General features: G+C 35.2%; 1 protein-coding gene across 1 annotated transcript in view; it reads left to right on the top strand.

Annotated features, from left to right (window-relative positions):
* LOC149784574 (uncharacterized) overlaps positions 1 to 16009 on the top strand; it is a 70016-nt gene extending 54007 nt beyond the window's left edge. The window contains exons 3-4 of the mRNA XM_089932649.1: positions 7384 to 8196; positions 10069 to 16009. Coding sequence (XP_089788775.1) covers positions 7384 to 8196; positions 10069 to 10097 — 842 coding nt within the window. The 3' untranslated portion in view covers positions 10098 to 16009. The remainder of the gene's footprint in view (positions 1 to 7383; positions 8197 to 10068) is intronic.
* Positions 16010 to 18330: the final 2321 nt, after the last annotated feature.

Here is an 18330-nt window from a genome sequence, read left to right on the forward strand (position 1 = left end):
CAGCTAAAAGTATAGCAACTAAACAGTGTATGACACGGTTAAGTACTTCTGCATTGATATATGTTGCGCATGCGCAGACATTAATTTTTTACCCATTTGATTAATCTTACCCATTTGATTAATCTTTTCAATGCATAGAGCGTATAATTAAATTAAATCTGTTCAGTTACAATAAATAGCTAACTCGAACCAGACTATAGTATTTCTAATATCATGGCGTTGTATAATCTAGGTTTTGACTATTTGTAGAATTTATAATACATTCTGAAACATAATATATGAGACAATTGTCATATAAAACAAATAGTGAAAAATACAGCAATCTTAAATCCCGATACCTCTCTAGCTAAAGATATGCTCCCTAAAGAGGTAAGCCTTCTGACAAGACTCGTCGTAGTGTAATTTGTTTAAAGTATTTGCTCTATATGTATACTAGCTGTGACAGATATGCGCAGCTGGGTACTTAGGTTTTCACTGCAGACTATTTGCACATGCAACATGGATTGAGTTGCGCTCAGTATTTTGAAATAACTAGAACCTAAAAAGAAAATAAACTACCCTCGGGTGACGCTGTACGCAGCAATGAAACCAGAATACATTTTTGATCACGTATACATATTGATATAAATCATATACAATTTCGTGACAGATGGGTCGTAGGGACACGATATACAGCTATATATACAAGCGCCATAGAAATGTAACTGTTGGATGCATCTGGCCTCGGATCTCATTTTGATACCTTTTTCCCTACGTTGTCCCAGCATGCTGTACATCCAGCATGTAGCTCTTAGTTTGATGCACTTTATCATCCCCTTTAATTTCATCTTCTGCTGTATCCATTACATCTTCTTCATTATCCGTTAGGTCTGATCGTTCGAAATCATCTTCGTATTCCTCTTATATCTCCTTCTCTTCTTTTTCTTCACCCTCCTGTTCCACTTCGTAATCGATACTTTCGTGGATGTTTGGAATTGTCACCGACATTGCAATGGATACTCAGATCTTCCTCTGCGTTTCTCAATATTCTGTCGGTATGGTTGTCTGAAAGCTCGTTTGCATTGTAGTGCCGCACTATCAAATCACTTCGTTATTTTATCAACTGCACTCAGTGTCCCTTTGTATCCTAGACAAACACCTGTATGTGACATCTGTCGCATCGTTTCCGTTTTCAAACCACCCCGCCAAAATTGTAAGGAAAATATTTTCTGGATAATTTCCGTTCTAGGGGCCCATTCATATAAGAGGGCATTCTACAGCTGTGCCTGTGTATGACTTCAGTGATGAGCCGTCCTTCTGTAGTGTTTCATATGTGGCCTTTAATTTTACTGCGTTTCTTATGCTGCATACAGTATGGGTGCTTGTTCTAATCCGTTGAGAGTGAAATCCCACTGAAAACTGTTTGCATTGGGAATGGTAGCCTCTTTGCAAAATGGAGATTCGTGCTTTAGAACTTGTTCAGCTTGTTGTACCATCTTGACAAAAGCTTTTAGTTCCGGACGTAGTATCATCTTATGGCCCTTCTATACTGTTTAGTTCGTATGGCTGTCACTATGGGATCCCATTTTCTTGAACTTGGTGCTAATTTTGTCAATATGTAATTTACCTACGAAACCATGTACGGAACTCTCTGAAAAATTTATGCTACTTTAATAATAGCATGTTTTCCATTTTCATTTAGAAACAACAAAAAAACACGCAAATGTCAAAAATGAATTTTGAATATTAGAAATATAATTATATTTATGAACTTTGAACTACAATTTTGACAGTTGTCAATTATGCCAATATGATAACCGATTGGAATATTATGTGTATACTTACTTTTACAGGTGCACTGGTATAACCTGATTTCTTTGCAACAGGCGGTCCGTACTGTTCTCTTTTCTTCCCAATATAGGAATATGAATATGTCCTACCCCAAAATTCCTTTAAAGAATTTTGTATTTTAGTCTCATTTAAGGCGCTCCTGCACTTAGTACACAAACGTTTCCTCTGCGTTTTTATGACACTGGGGTGAATTTGTAGCCAGTTATCTTCACAAGAACCTCGCGAGCATTTTCAATTTTGTAAGGGTGTTCTCCATCGAATTTCTATAGTACCCTGTCATCAGTTTCTTTTCAAAACTCTTGATAGCAGCAAGCATCCATGTCCTTTTTCATTTCAACAATGTATAAGCTACAGACGACACATTGTAACTTTTCCAACTGCGGAGTGAATTCAGAACGGGACAAAATAAGAGTGTGCACATACAAGGGATCCACACGTGTTGAAGGCAACGTTTGACGAATTAAAGATAGCTCGGAATGTTATATGGACATTAAAGATGAACAGCTGTTGATTGCAACGGCCGTACTAAATCGCAAGAAAGTTCTTGGACTTCTTCGACTGGATTTGGAAGAACTCTATGTACAGTAATACCTACTAAGATAAAGGAAAAGGATGGCCCTATCACACTGGTTATTTCGCCACTGACATTGCTAGCAGATGAACAAATTGCATCTCTTCAGCAGTGGAAGTTTTATTGTTGCAGAATTGAAAGCATTGGAAACGTGGATCAAAATGTGGTTACAGGTACGCGAATTAAATTTTACTTTATCTTTTGTGTTGGATATCAATATACTTTTGTAATCAAATGCATATCTTGTTATTAAATACATAATACAAATAAATGTATTAATGTTCATTATGTTAATACTTTTGTAATTTGACATATATACTTACAATAAGAATGATAACTGACATAAAGAAACGGGTTACATCAAAAGGATTTGTCAATTCATATATTATTAAAACTCATAATTCCCATTTTCATTTATTTGTTAAGAATCAGAAACGGAAAATATCAGTTTGTCTTTTGCTCTCCAGCAGCTTGGTTGAAAACATATTGGAAAGATGTATTTGGTTCAACTGTATGGCAGGTGAAATGCATTCTGCTTGCTATTGATGAAGCCAATTGTATATCAGAGTGGGGAGAATAAATCAGGGTCTTGTACCGGCGATTGTGTGGAACTAACATGCATACTGTAAGTTCCCGTTATAGTACTTACTGCAGCAAGTACGGCAAAGGTGAACACATCTTAAACTTCCTACAGCTCCATGAAGATACAGAGATTTGTGTTCGAATCTCCCGATCGTCCAAACATTTTCAACGAAATCATAAAATGGAGAATCGTGATTACAAGAAAAACCTGTTATGGCTTTTGGGACATATAAAAGGAAAAGGGCTTGATCAAAGAAAGCAATCATTTATTGCAGAACTATCGACACTGTGGCCGAAGTATATTGGTCCTTATGCATATATCGATCAAAAGGAAGATTCACAACATCTACTAATATAAATGTTTCACAGAAGTACCCATCAATTATCCATGGAACGAATTCTTAATTTTAGACGGGAGGATGACAACATTTGTTGCATTGCTGCAGCGGTTGCATTAGATATGATTATGGATATGGGACGTGATCTTGTCATGCATTTTGGGTGTCCGAAATCTATCGTGACCTACTGGCAGGAAGCGGGACGTTGTGCTGGGGATGGTAGAAATGGCATTAGTGTTATTTTGTATAACAAATGTACAACTTTTAAAACAACCAACAAAGATCGGGGCAATAGTCACCAATGTCGAAAGGAAGTGCATTAGAAAGCAAATCTTGCAATATGTCTCTAGTACACATAGATACAAATAAGCCAGTACCACTACGCAACGGATGTGAGGATGTACTGTGTAAATGTAGTTCATGTAAATGCTGTTGCGTGTGTATTGAAAAATGCCCGTTTTGAGTGCACCAATTTCTCTGTGCGTAATTTCCTATCATGCGAGTGAGTATTTTATGTCAATGAATGTTAAAACTTGGAATATGTTTTCAATTAGTGAAAGTGAGTATATGCAAAAAGGGCTCAAAATTAATAGTGACGAGTTTATCCTGATCAGTAGTTTCGTTTGTCCAAGTATCATTTTCATCATAGCCTTTTTTCCAAGTTTGAAACTTTAACGACACACGGGATCATTCTCGATTATAGCACTGAAAACTGTATATATAATTAAAATAAACAAATGCATGTTTAACGACACACATACCTTTCTTCGGTATGGTTATTTCTAAAGTGCCTATTTGAACAGCAAGCAAAGTTTCGTTTTGTCAACATACTTAGGCATATCTCGACTAACGTCGCATTTCAATAAATTCAGATGTATGTCAACTGAACAGGAAAATGCGTCCATTTGCAAGTGTCAGATATTGATTCCACCAGGATAAAGACAATGCTAAGTATATTAATTACACTTAAATTAGTGAAGAGTGTCGATATAGGCTGCCAAGTATGTAAGGTGTTCCTGAAGCTTTGATTACCCATTCTGATGTCAACGACATCGGAACACACTATACAAGGGCGTTATTTGGACAGTAAGACATAGCACCTAAACAAAATCAACATGTCGTATGTCTTACATGTAGGACTAGAACTGACTGTAGCTGTATAGAGCTGACTAGATGTTTTGTGCTGCATGCTGTCTATACGTATGTGCATACTTGTCTGTACACGTGGTGGAGCCACGAACGTAGACGTAGACAATACAAGGGTGCTGCTAGTACTAATATAGTTCCCTTACTCATACTTCGTGGACAGGGTACTAACATAGGATATAAGCGCCAATGGAGCAAGCCGGGTGTGATTCACACCCGGCGCTCTTTTATCCTAATAATAACACTTTAAACATATTCCTTGCATATAATCCAATAAATTGTAGTCCTCTTATATAATACCAGAAATATTTTAAATCATTGTAGAAATAATTGTAAAATCTCGTTTGCCATCTTTAGCCGATATTTTCGTTTAGATCTTCCGCCATATTAGTACAAATAATAACTTCCGTTCTCAGCCTCGTTTGTTTGTGTGCCATATAAGGACATTGACGCCTCATTTGGAAACGTAAACAAATCGTAGTAAAAATGTGGTGCCGTTTGGGTCAGAAATTCTGCGTTTAAAAGTAAATACGCTTTATCTACAACTTTGAAATTTCACCAAGCAGCGATTATTCGCCACTTCATTGATAATAGTGTAGAATATCCAAATATGATCTGACAAGCCTTGCGTAGAATAAAAGGTAACGGCGAGAGTCTCGCGTTATCTGTCATGGTGGACTGGATGATGTTAGTGTAACCATGCCAATTTATTTTAGTGTAAGGGCTTCATAAATTAAAAAAGTCAAAACTTTTCAGAACATGGTTATACTTGTGTAGTATATTTATACAATGTTTGTTTTGTGGAAGAACTGTGAACCAGTCTAGAAATGGGTGAAGAAATAGTATTTACGGGTTTGGTGGTCCATACTTATTTAATAAAGAAAATTAAAATTTTAGTAAAAATCGTTCGAGAGCTTATTCTATATGTAATTTTTAAAAAATATAGAAAAAATTCTGTTGCAATTTTAATGTTCTTACAGGCTTGACTCAGGAGTACTCGATAATGAAAGTAGCACTTGATTCAGTTGATGCAGATCAATGACATGTTTCATGCACATGTAGATAAACAAAATGACGCGGGTCGTATGGCGTTCTCCGCACAAGCTTGCACCAATCTTAGTTGTGCATGGATAATTATAGGTCTCATTATCAGCACCCATGCATTTTCAGTTATTGAATCTCGAATATGATGGTATTTCCTAATGTTTACTATTGGAGTTGAATTAGTACCGTGAGTCCCATAAATGTTTTACTACCCCAATAGTGAACCTTCGGACAGACCGAAAACCAATAGTCTGGTTCTTGGTTATTGTTCCTGTAGAACAGTAGGTCTCACGATTAAATCTGAACGTGGGTGTGTATTAATGCGCAAATACTCTCTACTCTATTCCGAATGAGTTCGAAAAATTTGTAACTGGTGTTTGATTCGGTAGCAGACGACAAAAACTGGAGTGCAGAAATTTACATGGGAGACAGGACTTTTCAACGAAATCATCAGGGTAGTGCATACATGTGATTTTGAATATCAGATACAAAATATTGGATGACGATATATCTCTTTATCATTTGTTTTGAAAATATTTATTTTTAAATGTCAAGGGTACAGTAAGCATCCTTGTTTCCGCTAGTGAAATGAAAAGTTCGGCAACATCCACTCCCCTGTTAAATTTTACAGAACACAAATTGTCTAATTTTAGAAGGAGAGGTAGGTTTCCAATAACTCTTTTTACGGATATAAATGAGTGCTCGCACCGAATACTGACTGGTTAGGCTTTATTTTCTATCTCTTTCTTCATCCTTGTTTTTGTTGCCACTGTAATGGAACTTTATAAGTCATTTATATTTTCAAAAGGAAGCTGATGGGATTCTTGTTTACATATAATTAGAAAACGAATTTATATTTACTGTCGTACCATGTGCATCATCTGATTCGATTGTTTTTACTTGAATAAACATATATCTTATCTTCCCGTTTTCACTGAAACTTGAGCTTAATTTGGGTAGGTACCGGTCCTGTCGATAAGGACTGCTTAGAGGCAAAAAGCAGCTGTTATATGTTCATTTCTCATTTTCACATGTCAGAAGTATGTAGTTATAGGGAGCAGAAATCGATCGTTTTCAATGACTCGCTAGATTGATCAATTTGGGCTAAAATTTAACCCCAGGGCCTGTTTCATTTGCATATATTAGTCTTTTCTTGGACGGTAGGCGTATATATTATTGGCTGGAATCTCATTGGAGTTGGGGTGTTTCCTGTGGTGATAAGAAGTCGCATACATTAATTAATTTGTCTTTTCGGGCCAACAATTGTTTATACGGTTATAGAGTGATATTCTCAAAAGTTTCAAAATTGTGATACAGGGCAGTTATTTAATACCATGCATCTTTGCATGTCCAGAAGGTCTGTGTTATGGTTGTAAGGTGCTCATCTCAAGTTTCTATATAACCCAGGGAATAAGTTTATTTGAGGGTGGGGATAGACCCCGGCTATCACCGCACGTGGTTTTTATTATTTGATCCACTGATCACATAATAGCTATTCTCGTGAGTTACTTGAAATTATTTAAAGTCACCGCCACCCCATCAGCCCTACTTTATTCTGTGCAATTTAGTTTTATTTTTTAAACATTCTTGTTAGTAACAGTAGTTATAAAACAGTACAAAGTAGCAACTATACCATACAAGAAAATATTATTTTAATACTTTTTATTATTAGTTCTTGCAAAACGTTATGAAATAGCAAATGTACTAGTAGTAATAGTAATAAAAATAATTACGACCATGGTGTCCGTGGCTAAATTTCAATAGTGTACCACTGCCTTACGTCAAAAAATGATATATAGATGTTTTGCATTGTTTACTAAAAGTATATTTGTCTGTTTTCCATATCCTGATGAAAGTCATTTTTATCCACAGCAGGCCGTAAACCAGTCTACAATGGCGTTGTGCTGATCGAAGACACGTTGCTGGTCATAGACTACAATGCGTGGAATCTCCAGCTTTACAGTCGTCATGACGGCAAACTTCTGCATACACCACATGGACTGAAGTCCAGACCCATGGGTGTCTGTCTTATTAGCAAGACGGAAGTTGCTGTATGTCTGTTAGACGGTACGATCGTAATCATGTCAATTAAATCTATAGATGACGTAAAACGGGTCGAAACATTAAATGTAAGCACGGAATTTAAAGAATGTTATTCAGTAGCGACATGGAATTCAAGTGAAAAACTCGTTGTCAGTGGCTGGACAAAAGTTCATCGGACAAAATTTTGCAAATGTAGGATGTTGTGTTGGGGTGTTGTATCGATTACAGATAGATCTCTTGTCTCAACTCACTACATCTGTAAAAAGAGTATTCTTTGGATGCGTAGTCACGTGGCTATAAAAGACAATACAGTTTACATTTCTTGTCTGACTTATAACTCCACTACGAATGGTGTGTATGCATATGATATTTGCAATCCACACGCACAGAAGTTTCTGTATCAACATAAGGAATTAGGATACCCGGGGTCAATAATGGCTGAAAGGGATTCCATTTTTGTGAGTGACTACAACTCTAACAGAATTCATCAGCTGACAGACAACGGTCAACTAGTGACCATACACACGGTATCATCAATGCTCCGTGAAATATTCTATGACTGCCAACATGGATGTCTATACAGCACAAGCCTGGACAGTAATGTGATAACTGTATACAGACTGGAGTATTTACATCAACAAGGTAATTCTATTTTTTTCACATCAACTTTGACTTCACACGACAATAAAAAATGTATACTTCATTTATTCACATTTCCTAATTCACCCAGAATATGAAGTATGAGGATTAGTCATAACCTTATTGTATGATAGATGTAAAATAAAATAAAAATGGAATAAATTTTGTATTCTGAGTGTATGTAAATGTTGTCGTCGTGCATGTACATATTTATCGATTTATAGTATAAGTAAAATATTTTTGTTTTAAAATTTAATACAAATATGGCTATAACTAGTTCTTGTCATTGCTGATTGATGGTCACATCACAATTTCGGCTGGGTATAAACCTCGCATAATCACCTGTTCAGGGATAAACCTATTTTTTTTCCCAGAAGGTCGCGCTTTCATTGATAAATCTGTGCACACGACATGTCGTTGAATGCGACATGCCTGCGACCGGATCTCATTCATGGGTTAGCAGCATCTGAAATTCACACCTATTGTTATAACATTCATGATGATGAAGCTGTTCTTGGATGATTTCGCAGTTCGGAAATATCAACGAACAAAACACTAATCGCATAACAAGATATTGGCAGTAATTACTTTGACAATTAAGGTCTTTCTTTAATACCATTTTGGATATTCTACCGAATGTCATTCAACGCGCGCTATATTTACTACGATCTGTTCAGGTTTTCGTTAAAGGCTGCAATGTCCTAATATGTAGCGCTGTGCAAGATATTGTGAAATACGTTTTCAAGCTGTAAAATTCTATGGATTTAAGGTGGTCTCATTATTACATATTTATATTTTTCCGCTCATAAACACCCCTACACCCCTATATTATGCATACAGCTGTTAAAAAATTGAAATCTAAAAATAACTGGCAGTCACATCGTTTCTTCAGCAATCTGAATTTGCAAAAATGTAAAGACTTTTTAAAAGAATCAAAGGAAAGATATTTATAAATTTATGACTAAAAAAAAGACATTAAAAACATGTATTCAAATATTTTTCAACGTACGGTAATTTAAGAAAATTGCTGCTAATTATGTATTAAGATTCACATCGCTTTGATTTATTACAAAATATTAAGCACAATCCAAGTGAATCAAAAATGAAAAATGCGTGATACTATATATTGCTTTAATTTCACAAATATATGTTCCTAAATACTGAGTAGCAAATTAAAAATTGACTACTTAACAGCACTTCGGCAAGATTGCGAAGGTTTAAGTCGTATTTATAAGAAAGTAGGTTGGTGCTGAAAGTCGACAAACTCTGTCCAGTTTGTAAACTGGTGATATGTTGAATCTAGTGTGTAAAAGGTTTTGAATCTGCCATCTGGTGTGCCGATTTCAGTGGTCAATACAAATTCAGTGTGACATTTTCGCGCTTGAGAATGACGTCACTAAGTACCGTTACTACACGCAAAGTGCACCAGCTAAAAGTTTTAAAAACATCATCAAATAGTAAAATCCTTGCTATCTCTACAAATGTATGAGTAGAGAGCGTATTAGTCTGAATAAGAGGATAAAATGAAACTTAAACATTTATTAGTGCCCTTGCTCGCCTTAAAACGCTATCTAAAAATAAAATAATGCCAAATAAGCAAGGTCTGGGTTTATTAATGAAGATAAAAACCAATAATGCCATTCAAGATTTTTTCACTTTAACACGTGGTATGGTACAAAGAGACCTATTCTAATCTCCGGGCCGAACGTTATATTTCAAAAGTAAATTAGTTATCCTCTCCTTGCTTGCGCATAGCTAATATAGGACTCACGGTAATAATTCAGTCCCCATAGTAAACCTATGCAAACGCCATAACAAAAAATCAATAACTTAAACTTTGACTGCTCATGATCAAACCTATATTTATCATTATAGATGAAGCCTGGGTGTCAGCTTCTGTGTAGAAGAAAGGATGAGCATCAGGATTGTTTGGACCTTCATGTGTTTGTAACGTGCTTTCGATTCCGAATCTAAGAGTCGGGAGCTAATGTTAGGAATGAGTGTTCCGAACTCAAGAATGTTAAAGGACTGAAAAACCATTTATAAAACAATGTCTACTTTTTTCACTTACAACTAAGCTAAGCTCTCAACGGATTGTTTTTCCTAAAACATAATTTACATTCTGAACAAATCCTGATCAGCCAATCCCATATATACTCTATTTCAGGTTTACCCATTTCCGGTCCGTTTCCCATTCTTCCATATCATTAGTACCGTGTGTCAAATATCCCAAACCGAAAAGAGGAGGCTGAAAATGGAGTTAGTACTCAGATGAAAGAATATGGCAGATAATTATAGAAATACTATTGTAGAGTAATATAGTAAAATAACGGCCAACATTTTTATTAAAATGAAGAAGTTGCATGTTGAAATAAGTTATTTCTATTATGTCACACATTTACATCTATACTTGGCAATTGTTTAAATTTGTAAAATCGATTTGACTCTTTCTTCAGTTGCTGTCATGATATAGGTCATTGAAATGTAAGTTATATGGTGAAGACTGTTCTGTACATGATTAACACATGTAGGAACAGTATAGTACCTGCTCACAAAGCGGGGATACTGCCAAAAGGGTTGATATAGTTGCTTACAATTTTCCCATAAATTATACGTGTACTGATTCATTACATTTATTACATAACGGCATGATATCAATAGTTGGTATGTGATTTATATGTAAACTGTAAGCAACTTACAAAGCCCTGTTGGTATCTGTATAGAACAAATTTCATACATTTTTTAACATACTTTTAAGCTTTTTATAACAATTGACTTCCCCAACATATAATTTTGTCTAGCATGTGATATACCCAGACGGAATTTATCAGTCTTCATATATCCATCCTTCTGTGACAAATCAATCCTTGGAGAATTTAAATTGTTTTATATGTGAAGGGTAGATATGTGCTTCTTGTTGATTTGAAGCAAAGTTTTAACTTTGGGACTGACTCCAGGATAATTTAATTGTATGAGGGCCTAAAAAATAACCAGTCCCCAATAAATGATCAGCTTTTGTTTCTTTTTAGACCATTTGAGAGGAAATCAACAATTCAATGAAGATAAAGATGTATCACATCTTTTTAATTGATCTGCAGAGGATATTCTTAGAGTTCCTATTCCAAATGTGAGACGGAGTGATTATGTAGGTTTGATTGCCAGCAATTTTTAACCTATTAAGAAAAACATGTTACAGGTGTAGGGATATGCATGCATGTGACTGTGTTTGCAACAAATGTTTTATATATTATAATTTTTATGTATTATTGATTTGTCTCACGTACTTAAGAAATTTGAAGGTTATAATCTTTGCGAACTGAGTAATATTTTACTTGATTACTTTGCTCATTGTTGCATCTACAGTTTTATGCATCTGACAGACATTGATATGAGGCCATGTTCTGTTGCATTTTTAATTAACAAATCAGCACTTTCAAATCTATGGGACTGAAAAAGTTAATTTGGCATGGTAACATTAATTTCTTTTATATAGAATGCATTGCTTATTCTGATAGTTTTACTATGAACTGATCAGAGAGACCTGTATATCCTAAATATTGGCAGGCCAGGAACCTTTATTTGTGCCTGTCTGTCTATAGGTTACTAAAACCACAATATACCAAGAATTTCAAACTTGGACAGAAACAGGAATCTTCAGGTTTGACTCTTCAGTTTTGTAATGTATATAGAGTTTGATTGTTAAAGATAATGTAATCCTAGCTATTACAAAAGACATTGTATAATGTAGGAATTATTTAATTAAACTTTAAATAATTTAAATTTAATTCCCTTAATTTTGATCTGTGAGTCATGGGTATAATTTGTGATGGACAAGATACAGATTGGCTGTGCTTGCTCGGTTTTGTCGTGTTCTCGTCCAAGACAGCAAAGGTAATTTGGAAATTAATTTAATTAATTTAAAAAAAACATGAATTTGTTTTAAAAATAGTATATATATATATGTATTTCACTGTCCTTATTTTGAAACTAGTCAAATGAGGTGCACTTTGATCTAATTGTACAATTTTTGACCAGCTGTTGCCTTAGATGGTGCTTGATTTTCAGTATTACCACATGTAAATAAAATATAGCCACAGGAAAGTAGCATAAAGGTATGCCAACATTTGTCCCCATTATGCACGTTGCAGATAGAATTTATTTCACTTAAATACCTGCCCCTTTTTCAGAAGCACATATTAACTGTAGAAATCTTATTAGTGCCTGTCGAGCCTACTACGGTGTACATATCAGTAGATCTATATTTTATTGCGATTTAGATTTATCATTTGCAATTTATTTTCTTATTTGTGAACACTAATACATTGCATATGGTGAGTTTTATTGGCAAAGGATTTATAAATGTTGAGACATCTAATGACATGAATCAAAATGATATACAATGAAAACTCAGATTACGCTCTCTAAATTATCAAGTCCATATTTTTTAATCTGACTTATCGTTGATTATATATAGGGAGTAATTTACAACTTGACATACATATCGTATAAACTCTCATTTAGAATATTGTGTAGCTAGTAATGCTATTGTACACCCACACATATTCACATACCAGATTGGTTTGGCATAATGAGTTTCAAGCATTGCTACCATCGTTACTTATATTCCAAATACAGTTGGTGGCCTATCATTGTCTAAGTACTCCTGTACGATTTATCTACATTGCATGTTTCTTTGTATGGTGGTCCAGTCTTGAAACTTAAATATTCTTTAGCATCATCCTGTATAACATTTTGAAATATCAATAAATTGCTGCGTGATTTAGTCGTTGATATATGTTAACGTGACTTTGATTTCAAATCTTCATATGCTTTCTTCATAATGGGTTTTCACAGCTCATCAGTTCGTTTTCTATTATGTTTGTCTCTAAATCCATGACATCATCAGATATAGCTCTTCTACTAACTTATTATCATGTATCCCATCTGAAGTAACCAACCAAATCAAGTATCCTACCTTTTTACAATGACAGTGCTTCTGTCGAATAAATACAACTGTGAAGGTCATAATTGATTCGTCTCAAACTACATCTCAACACAACTAACAATGATTGTATTGCTCACCTTAAAGCATGGATTAAGACTTTTGTTTACTTCAAAACCTTATATAAAAAGACATAAAAAGATAACCTGAATGTGAGTAATTTTCTGATCAAACTTGTAAACACGTTCTTGTCAAGAACAGTATCATACTAGGCTTTGAACTTAAATATCAGTAAAACAAACTCATAATTTATAAAGCAAGCAAAAAAAAAAACAAGAACGCATTCTGGAACCATGTAACGTCAAAGACCACGTCAACATCTTTCCATTATCTTGAACTATGATCGACAATCATTGCCAAAAGTTAGCTACTCAATATGGTGTTTTGCAAATGAAACTTGCAATCTAAAATCATTGGCAAGATGTAAACGTGCAATATTGATATACATAACACAGGACTACCTTCCTTAGAACTGTACTGCGGATACACATCCAGAAAATTGAAACTCTTATGAATTATGTTCCAACCATTGTTCAGCAAGAAAGGACAAATTTTCTACCGCCTGAAAGAGTTATGAAAAAGATTAATGATAGACATCCGAAATTTATTTTACAATAGAACAAGCAATATGTTCCAGACAACAGGTCATTGCAGCAAAATCGATAAGCTAATATATGCAGTATTTAATATCTGCCCATCACTCTGAAAGTCAAGGGGTTTAGAAAGATTTCAGCCAGCTTTGACGAAGATTCGGTCATATTGCCTTGATACTAGAAACGATTGGGATGGGAGTGTTCGTTTACTAGTGGTTTCTGCTACGAAGCAGTTCAAAATTCTTTGGGTTTCAGTAATTTCGAACTGGGTTTTGGAATGACAGTCCGTGGACCATTGGAGATTTAAAGATTAATCTTCTCGAGTGTGTCTCTGATTTCAAATGCAAGTTGTCGATGTCATCTGAAGATGCAATAACTAATCTCACCTTTACTCAGTCAAAATTGAAGGTATGGTATGACATAAATAAAAAGGAAGAGAGTTTTCAGCCTGAGTTCCGGCTCTCTTGCCCGTGCCTAATCACCATGTTCTGTCTAAGTCGTATGGTCCTTATAGAATCGAAAAGAAAGTAAATTTGTATGTTATATTAGTAACATTGCTGCGAGGCGGAAACGGGTATATAGTATAGATGTCTTCCGACAACATTTCTGCCACATGAACATTATTTGTTCTATGTAAACGTTCAGGTAATCGACCATTCATTTTTTTCTTCCATATAAAAGTTTTATCAGTATCCTTAAGACCTGTGATACCGAGTGTTTATTTCATTCTTCCTTTGAAGACACTTTTATTAAGAGTTCCAAACTTGGATCTGCTTTGCGCATAAATACCTTATTTCTTGTACATTTGACAATTGTTCTACTTGCGACTTGTGCGAAAAGAATAGCACATTTTCATCGGCATCTTCATCTTCAAAAACAGCATCATTGACATTTTGAATTTTCCTTTCATTTTCTTCGTTTTCTCCAAATAATACACATAATACTACACAGCAAAATTATTTTAATAAAATTCAATTTAAAATTTTGAAAATGATGTCCAGGATAAACAATTCGAATATATGCATTAAATTGGCATTTAATTGCATTAAAACATTTCACAAGCACAGTGGATGTCATTATTGTGAAACATCTTTGTGTATTTATATATGAACTATGGTACTAATTAATTTATTTTATACCAACGCGTCAGATATATAAACTTACTGACGAAATATTTTTTCATATTTTTTCTCGTTCCAATATTATCAGGAGTGAAGTACATGTATAGAAAGTAATCCAGCATGGTCTTGTGCTAGTGAGCAAATATGGCGAAAAGAAACGCTTAACTACACAGCGAATTTGATGCCAAATTTTTAGTGATCAAAATAATTAATGCGCCCTTTTAGATTGGCAGGTGGGAACAATTCATTCACTTTATAGCTGTTACTTAAATGTGCAATCTCTACAACTTTTACTGGATGGACAGAAAGAAGATACATTGTATTTGTAGCGAAAGATTGCTAGAATAAAGCTGATAATTATCTTATAACCCTATTCTATACAGGCTTGTTATTTTTTTTAAAAAAAAAACATACTGCTGGCTTGTATTTTCAAGCATGTTTGTAGTATGAATAAGAGCGATCGAGAACTTGGATTTATTAGTGGATTATTTAACTATTATTTAAGAAATTATTTAAGAAATTACTATCTTGTTTAATGATCTGCTATAATTATTTATCGATAACATGACTATGAATGCATAGTTTATCTATGTAACATTTTCCAACAGCTGCAAACGAAAGAATTTGCATTTGTACTTCTATCTACTAGTTTTATATTCTTTTTCTAACATATATTTGACATAATTACCTTGCCTTTATCTATTTTACTTCATATTTACATATACTTTGAAGCATACATTTTCGGAATGTTCTATTGCAATTATTTATCGTTGTATTTTTGTAACTATACTTTTGGGTGGCACTATATAGCCAGTATTGTGCTATATTTAGATATGAACCTTTCCCAACGTTGTGTCGTCACTCACACAATCATCCTATTACAATGCGATAGTGCTTCTATGACATTTTTCATGCTCAATATTTTTCAGTAGGAATTCAAACAAACTTCAAATTACTTACTCCAGTCAGCTTGGCCCAATACCCTGTGCTATAATTGTATTCGTTTATGAAGTATGTTGAATAAAAGTGGCAAAAGTTATGAGAGCTATGACAGATGTGATGTTTGCAAATCACCCCGACTCGCATGCTACAAAAGTAACCATTAGCAAATGCAACAAACCATTTCTTCGCCAACTAGTTCCTAAACCATCCGGTGGCAAACAAATCCTAGAATTCAGGGAAAAGCTGCCAACACTTGCTCTACAAAAAGAGTACACTCACTCCCCTGACTGACCCCGCCCCTAGAATCAACACTAGGGTCACCAATTATGAAAACAAATTGGAAAAATAATCTAAACTTAAAACCATCGTAGCAATGGAAATACAACACACAAACTCTAAATTCGTAATAATTTTCACTGACGGATCCAAAACAGCCGACCCCCCCCCCCCCGAACAGCAGCTGCAGTGGTTATTCCCGAATTCAACATACAAAAGAGATCCAGATTACCAGACCACTGCTCTACGTTCACCACATAGTTCTGGGCAATACTATAATCATTAAAATGGATTAAAGACTAAAAGGTTCCAAAAGCAGTTATCATCAGCGACTCACCTAGTGTAATAGAATCCATCAAATCTCACAGCACCAAATCAAGATAACTGTTCATGGCTAGAGCTTTCTATATGCTTAAGGAATTATCCACCACAGATCAGATAGTTGAATTCATGTGGATACCCTCGCATATAGGAATTCTGGGTAATGAGCTAGCCGACAAAGTCACAAAAAAACATGTTAGGGAACCCTAACCCTGCCGCACTCAGATATAGCATAACAGAAGCCAACAACATAACAAGAAACTATGTTAACCAGAAATGGCAGGAGCACTGGAACTCCACAACCAAAGTCAGTATACTCTGCTCCATTATAAAAGAAACAATAGGTCCATCAAACCACCCAAAGCGAACCGCCTGGGCGAAAACATTAACAATCGCATCGTAACCGGAAAAACAAAATTAGCAGGAAGTTTTGGCAAACATCTAGGACCCAAGCCTGCTAATATAAATTGCTATCACTGCAAAACCATTGAAGACCTGCCACATATATTCAATAGCTACTCAGAATATGAGGAAGCTAAAAACGATCCTCTACCACTTAGATTTCCTTAAAAAGAACAATCCCAACATAAATATGAGCTACCAAAACATACTTAAATTCCTAGACACATGCAAGCTAAAGGAAAAAATATAAGACGCCCTAAAATCATAAAATAAACAACCCGACCTCACTTAAAAATAAATTTCCACCAACAGATGGGCACCTTTGAGAGGTCATGGGGGACTTGAGTTCTCAAAAAGGGTGTCCCTAGAACTTAAAAATAACAACCTGTAAAACATACGCAACCCGCCCAAATACTATCTAAAACTAGATAATTATACATAGACATACGGGTGCTTTTTATACGTCCTTAGGGACCTCAGTACTCAGCAAAGGTTCCCGTGCTCTTAAATCCCAAATATATCCTTACAATTAAACAAAACAATTTTTAAAACAAAATCATATTTACCTGCTCTCCTCCTTGCGATAACATGAAAGACAGCCAAAGTAATAATGCGGCCTAATTCTGTTATATAGACCATACTAACACTAAAGCAGCACAATTTTCCATCCAATGCAACCTATCTCATGTTTAGAAAAAATTCAGACACAGGAACCAAAACATTCGTGCAAGTACATCCATTTAGACCAGTACCCATGAGCGGACTCTTGCCTGCAGATGGTCGCCTGCTTCCTGGTCACTACCTCCCTTGCCTCAGTACGACACAAATAAGCGTGCAACGCGCGCATGAAACACCTAACATAAATAAAGCAAAAATAAATGAATAGCGAGTGGCACTAGGGTGTCAGAATCTTTACACAATTATATCAAGATGCCTACAAAAACTACCCAGTCAAGCAGCTAGCAGAAGCAGATAACTACAGTTTTATGCTACACACCTACCATTATCCAGAAATTAATTGAGATGAAAAAGGACTGTGCTGAAATGTAAAGAAGCGGAAGAAAAACTGGAAACGTATGCTTATAGGGCTACCAATACTGCCTCTTATCCAGGAAATCATTTTGGATTGGTATCCCATTTCGATAAAACTATTATGTACACTAACCTAATCGGTCAATCCACCGGTTCAAAATTCAAATCTTTTATGGCCTAACAGAGATCAAACCTGTTATATGTCGCTCAGACATATTAGTTATAAAAAATGTTGTAGGGCTTCTACACGGTACACTATGTACTAGAATTTATACGATTGTAAGGACATAGGAAAATTGTACAACTTATTTTGATTTGACCCAGTTGCACCGGTGGCTAACATATTAGTGTTTTGTTATCCATTAGTACAATTAGAGTAAATTCGACTAAGTACGGGCTGGCTTAGCGAGTTCCTTGCCCTCTTGCCTCTTTCGGACATCGTATAACG

This window comes from Sinohyriopsis cumingii, chromosome 14 (genome assembly GCF_028554795.1).
Source record: "Sinohyriopsis cumingii isolate HCF-2022 chromosome 14, ASM2855479v2, whole genome shotgun sequence".
NCBI lineage: Eukaryota > Metazoa > Mollusca > Bivalvia > Unionida > Unionidae > Sinohyriopsis > Sinohyriopsis cumingii.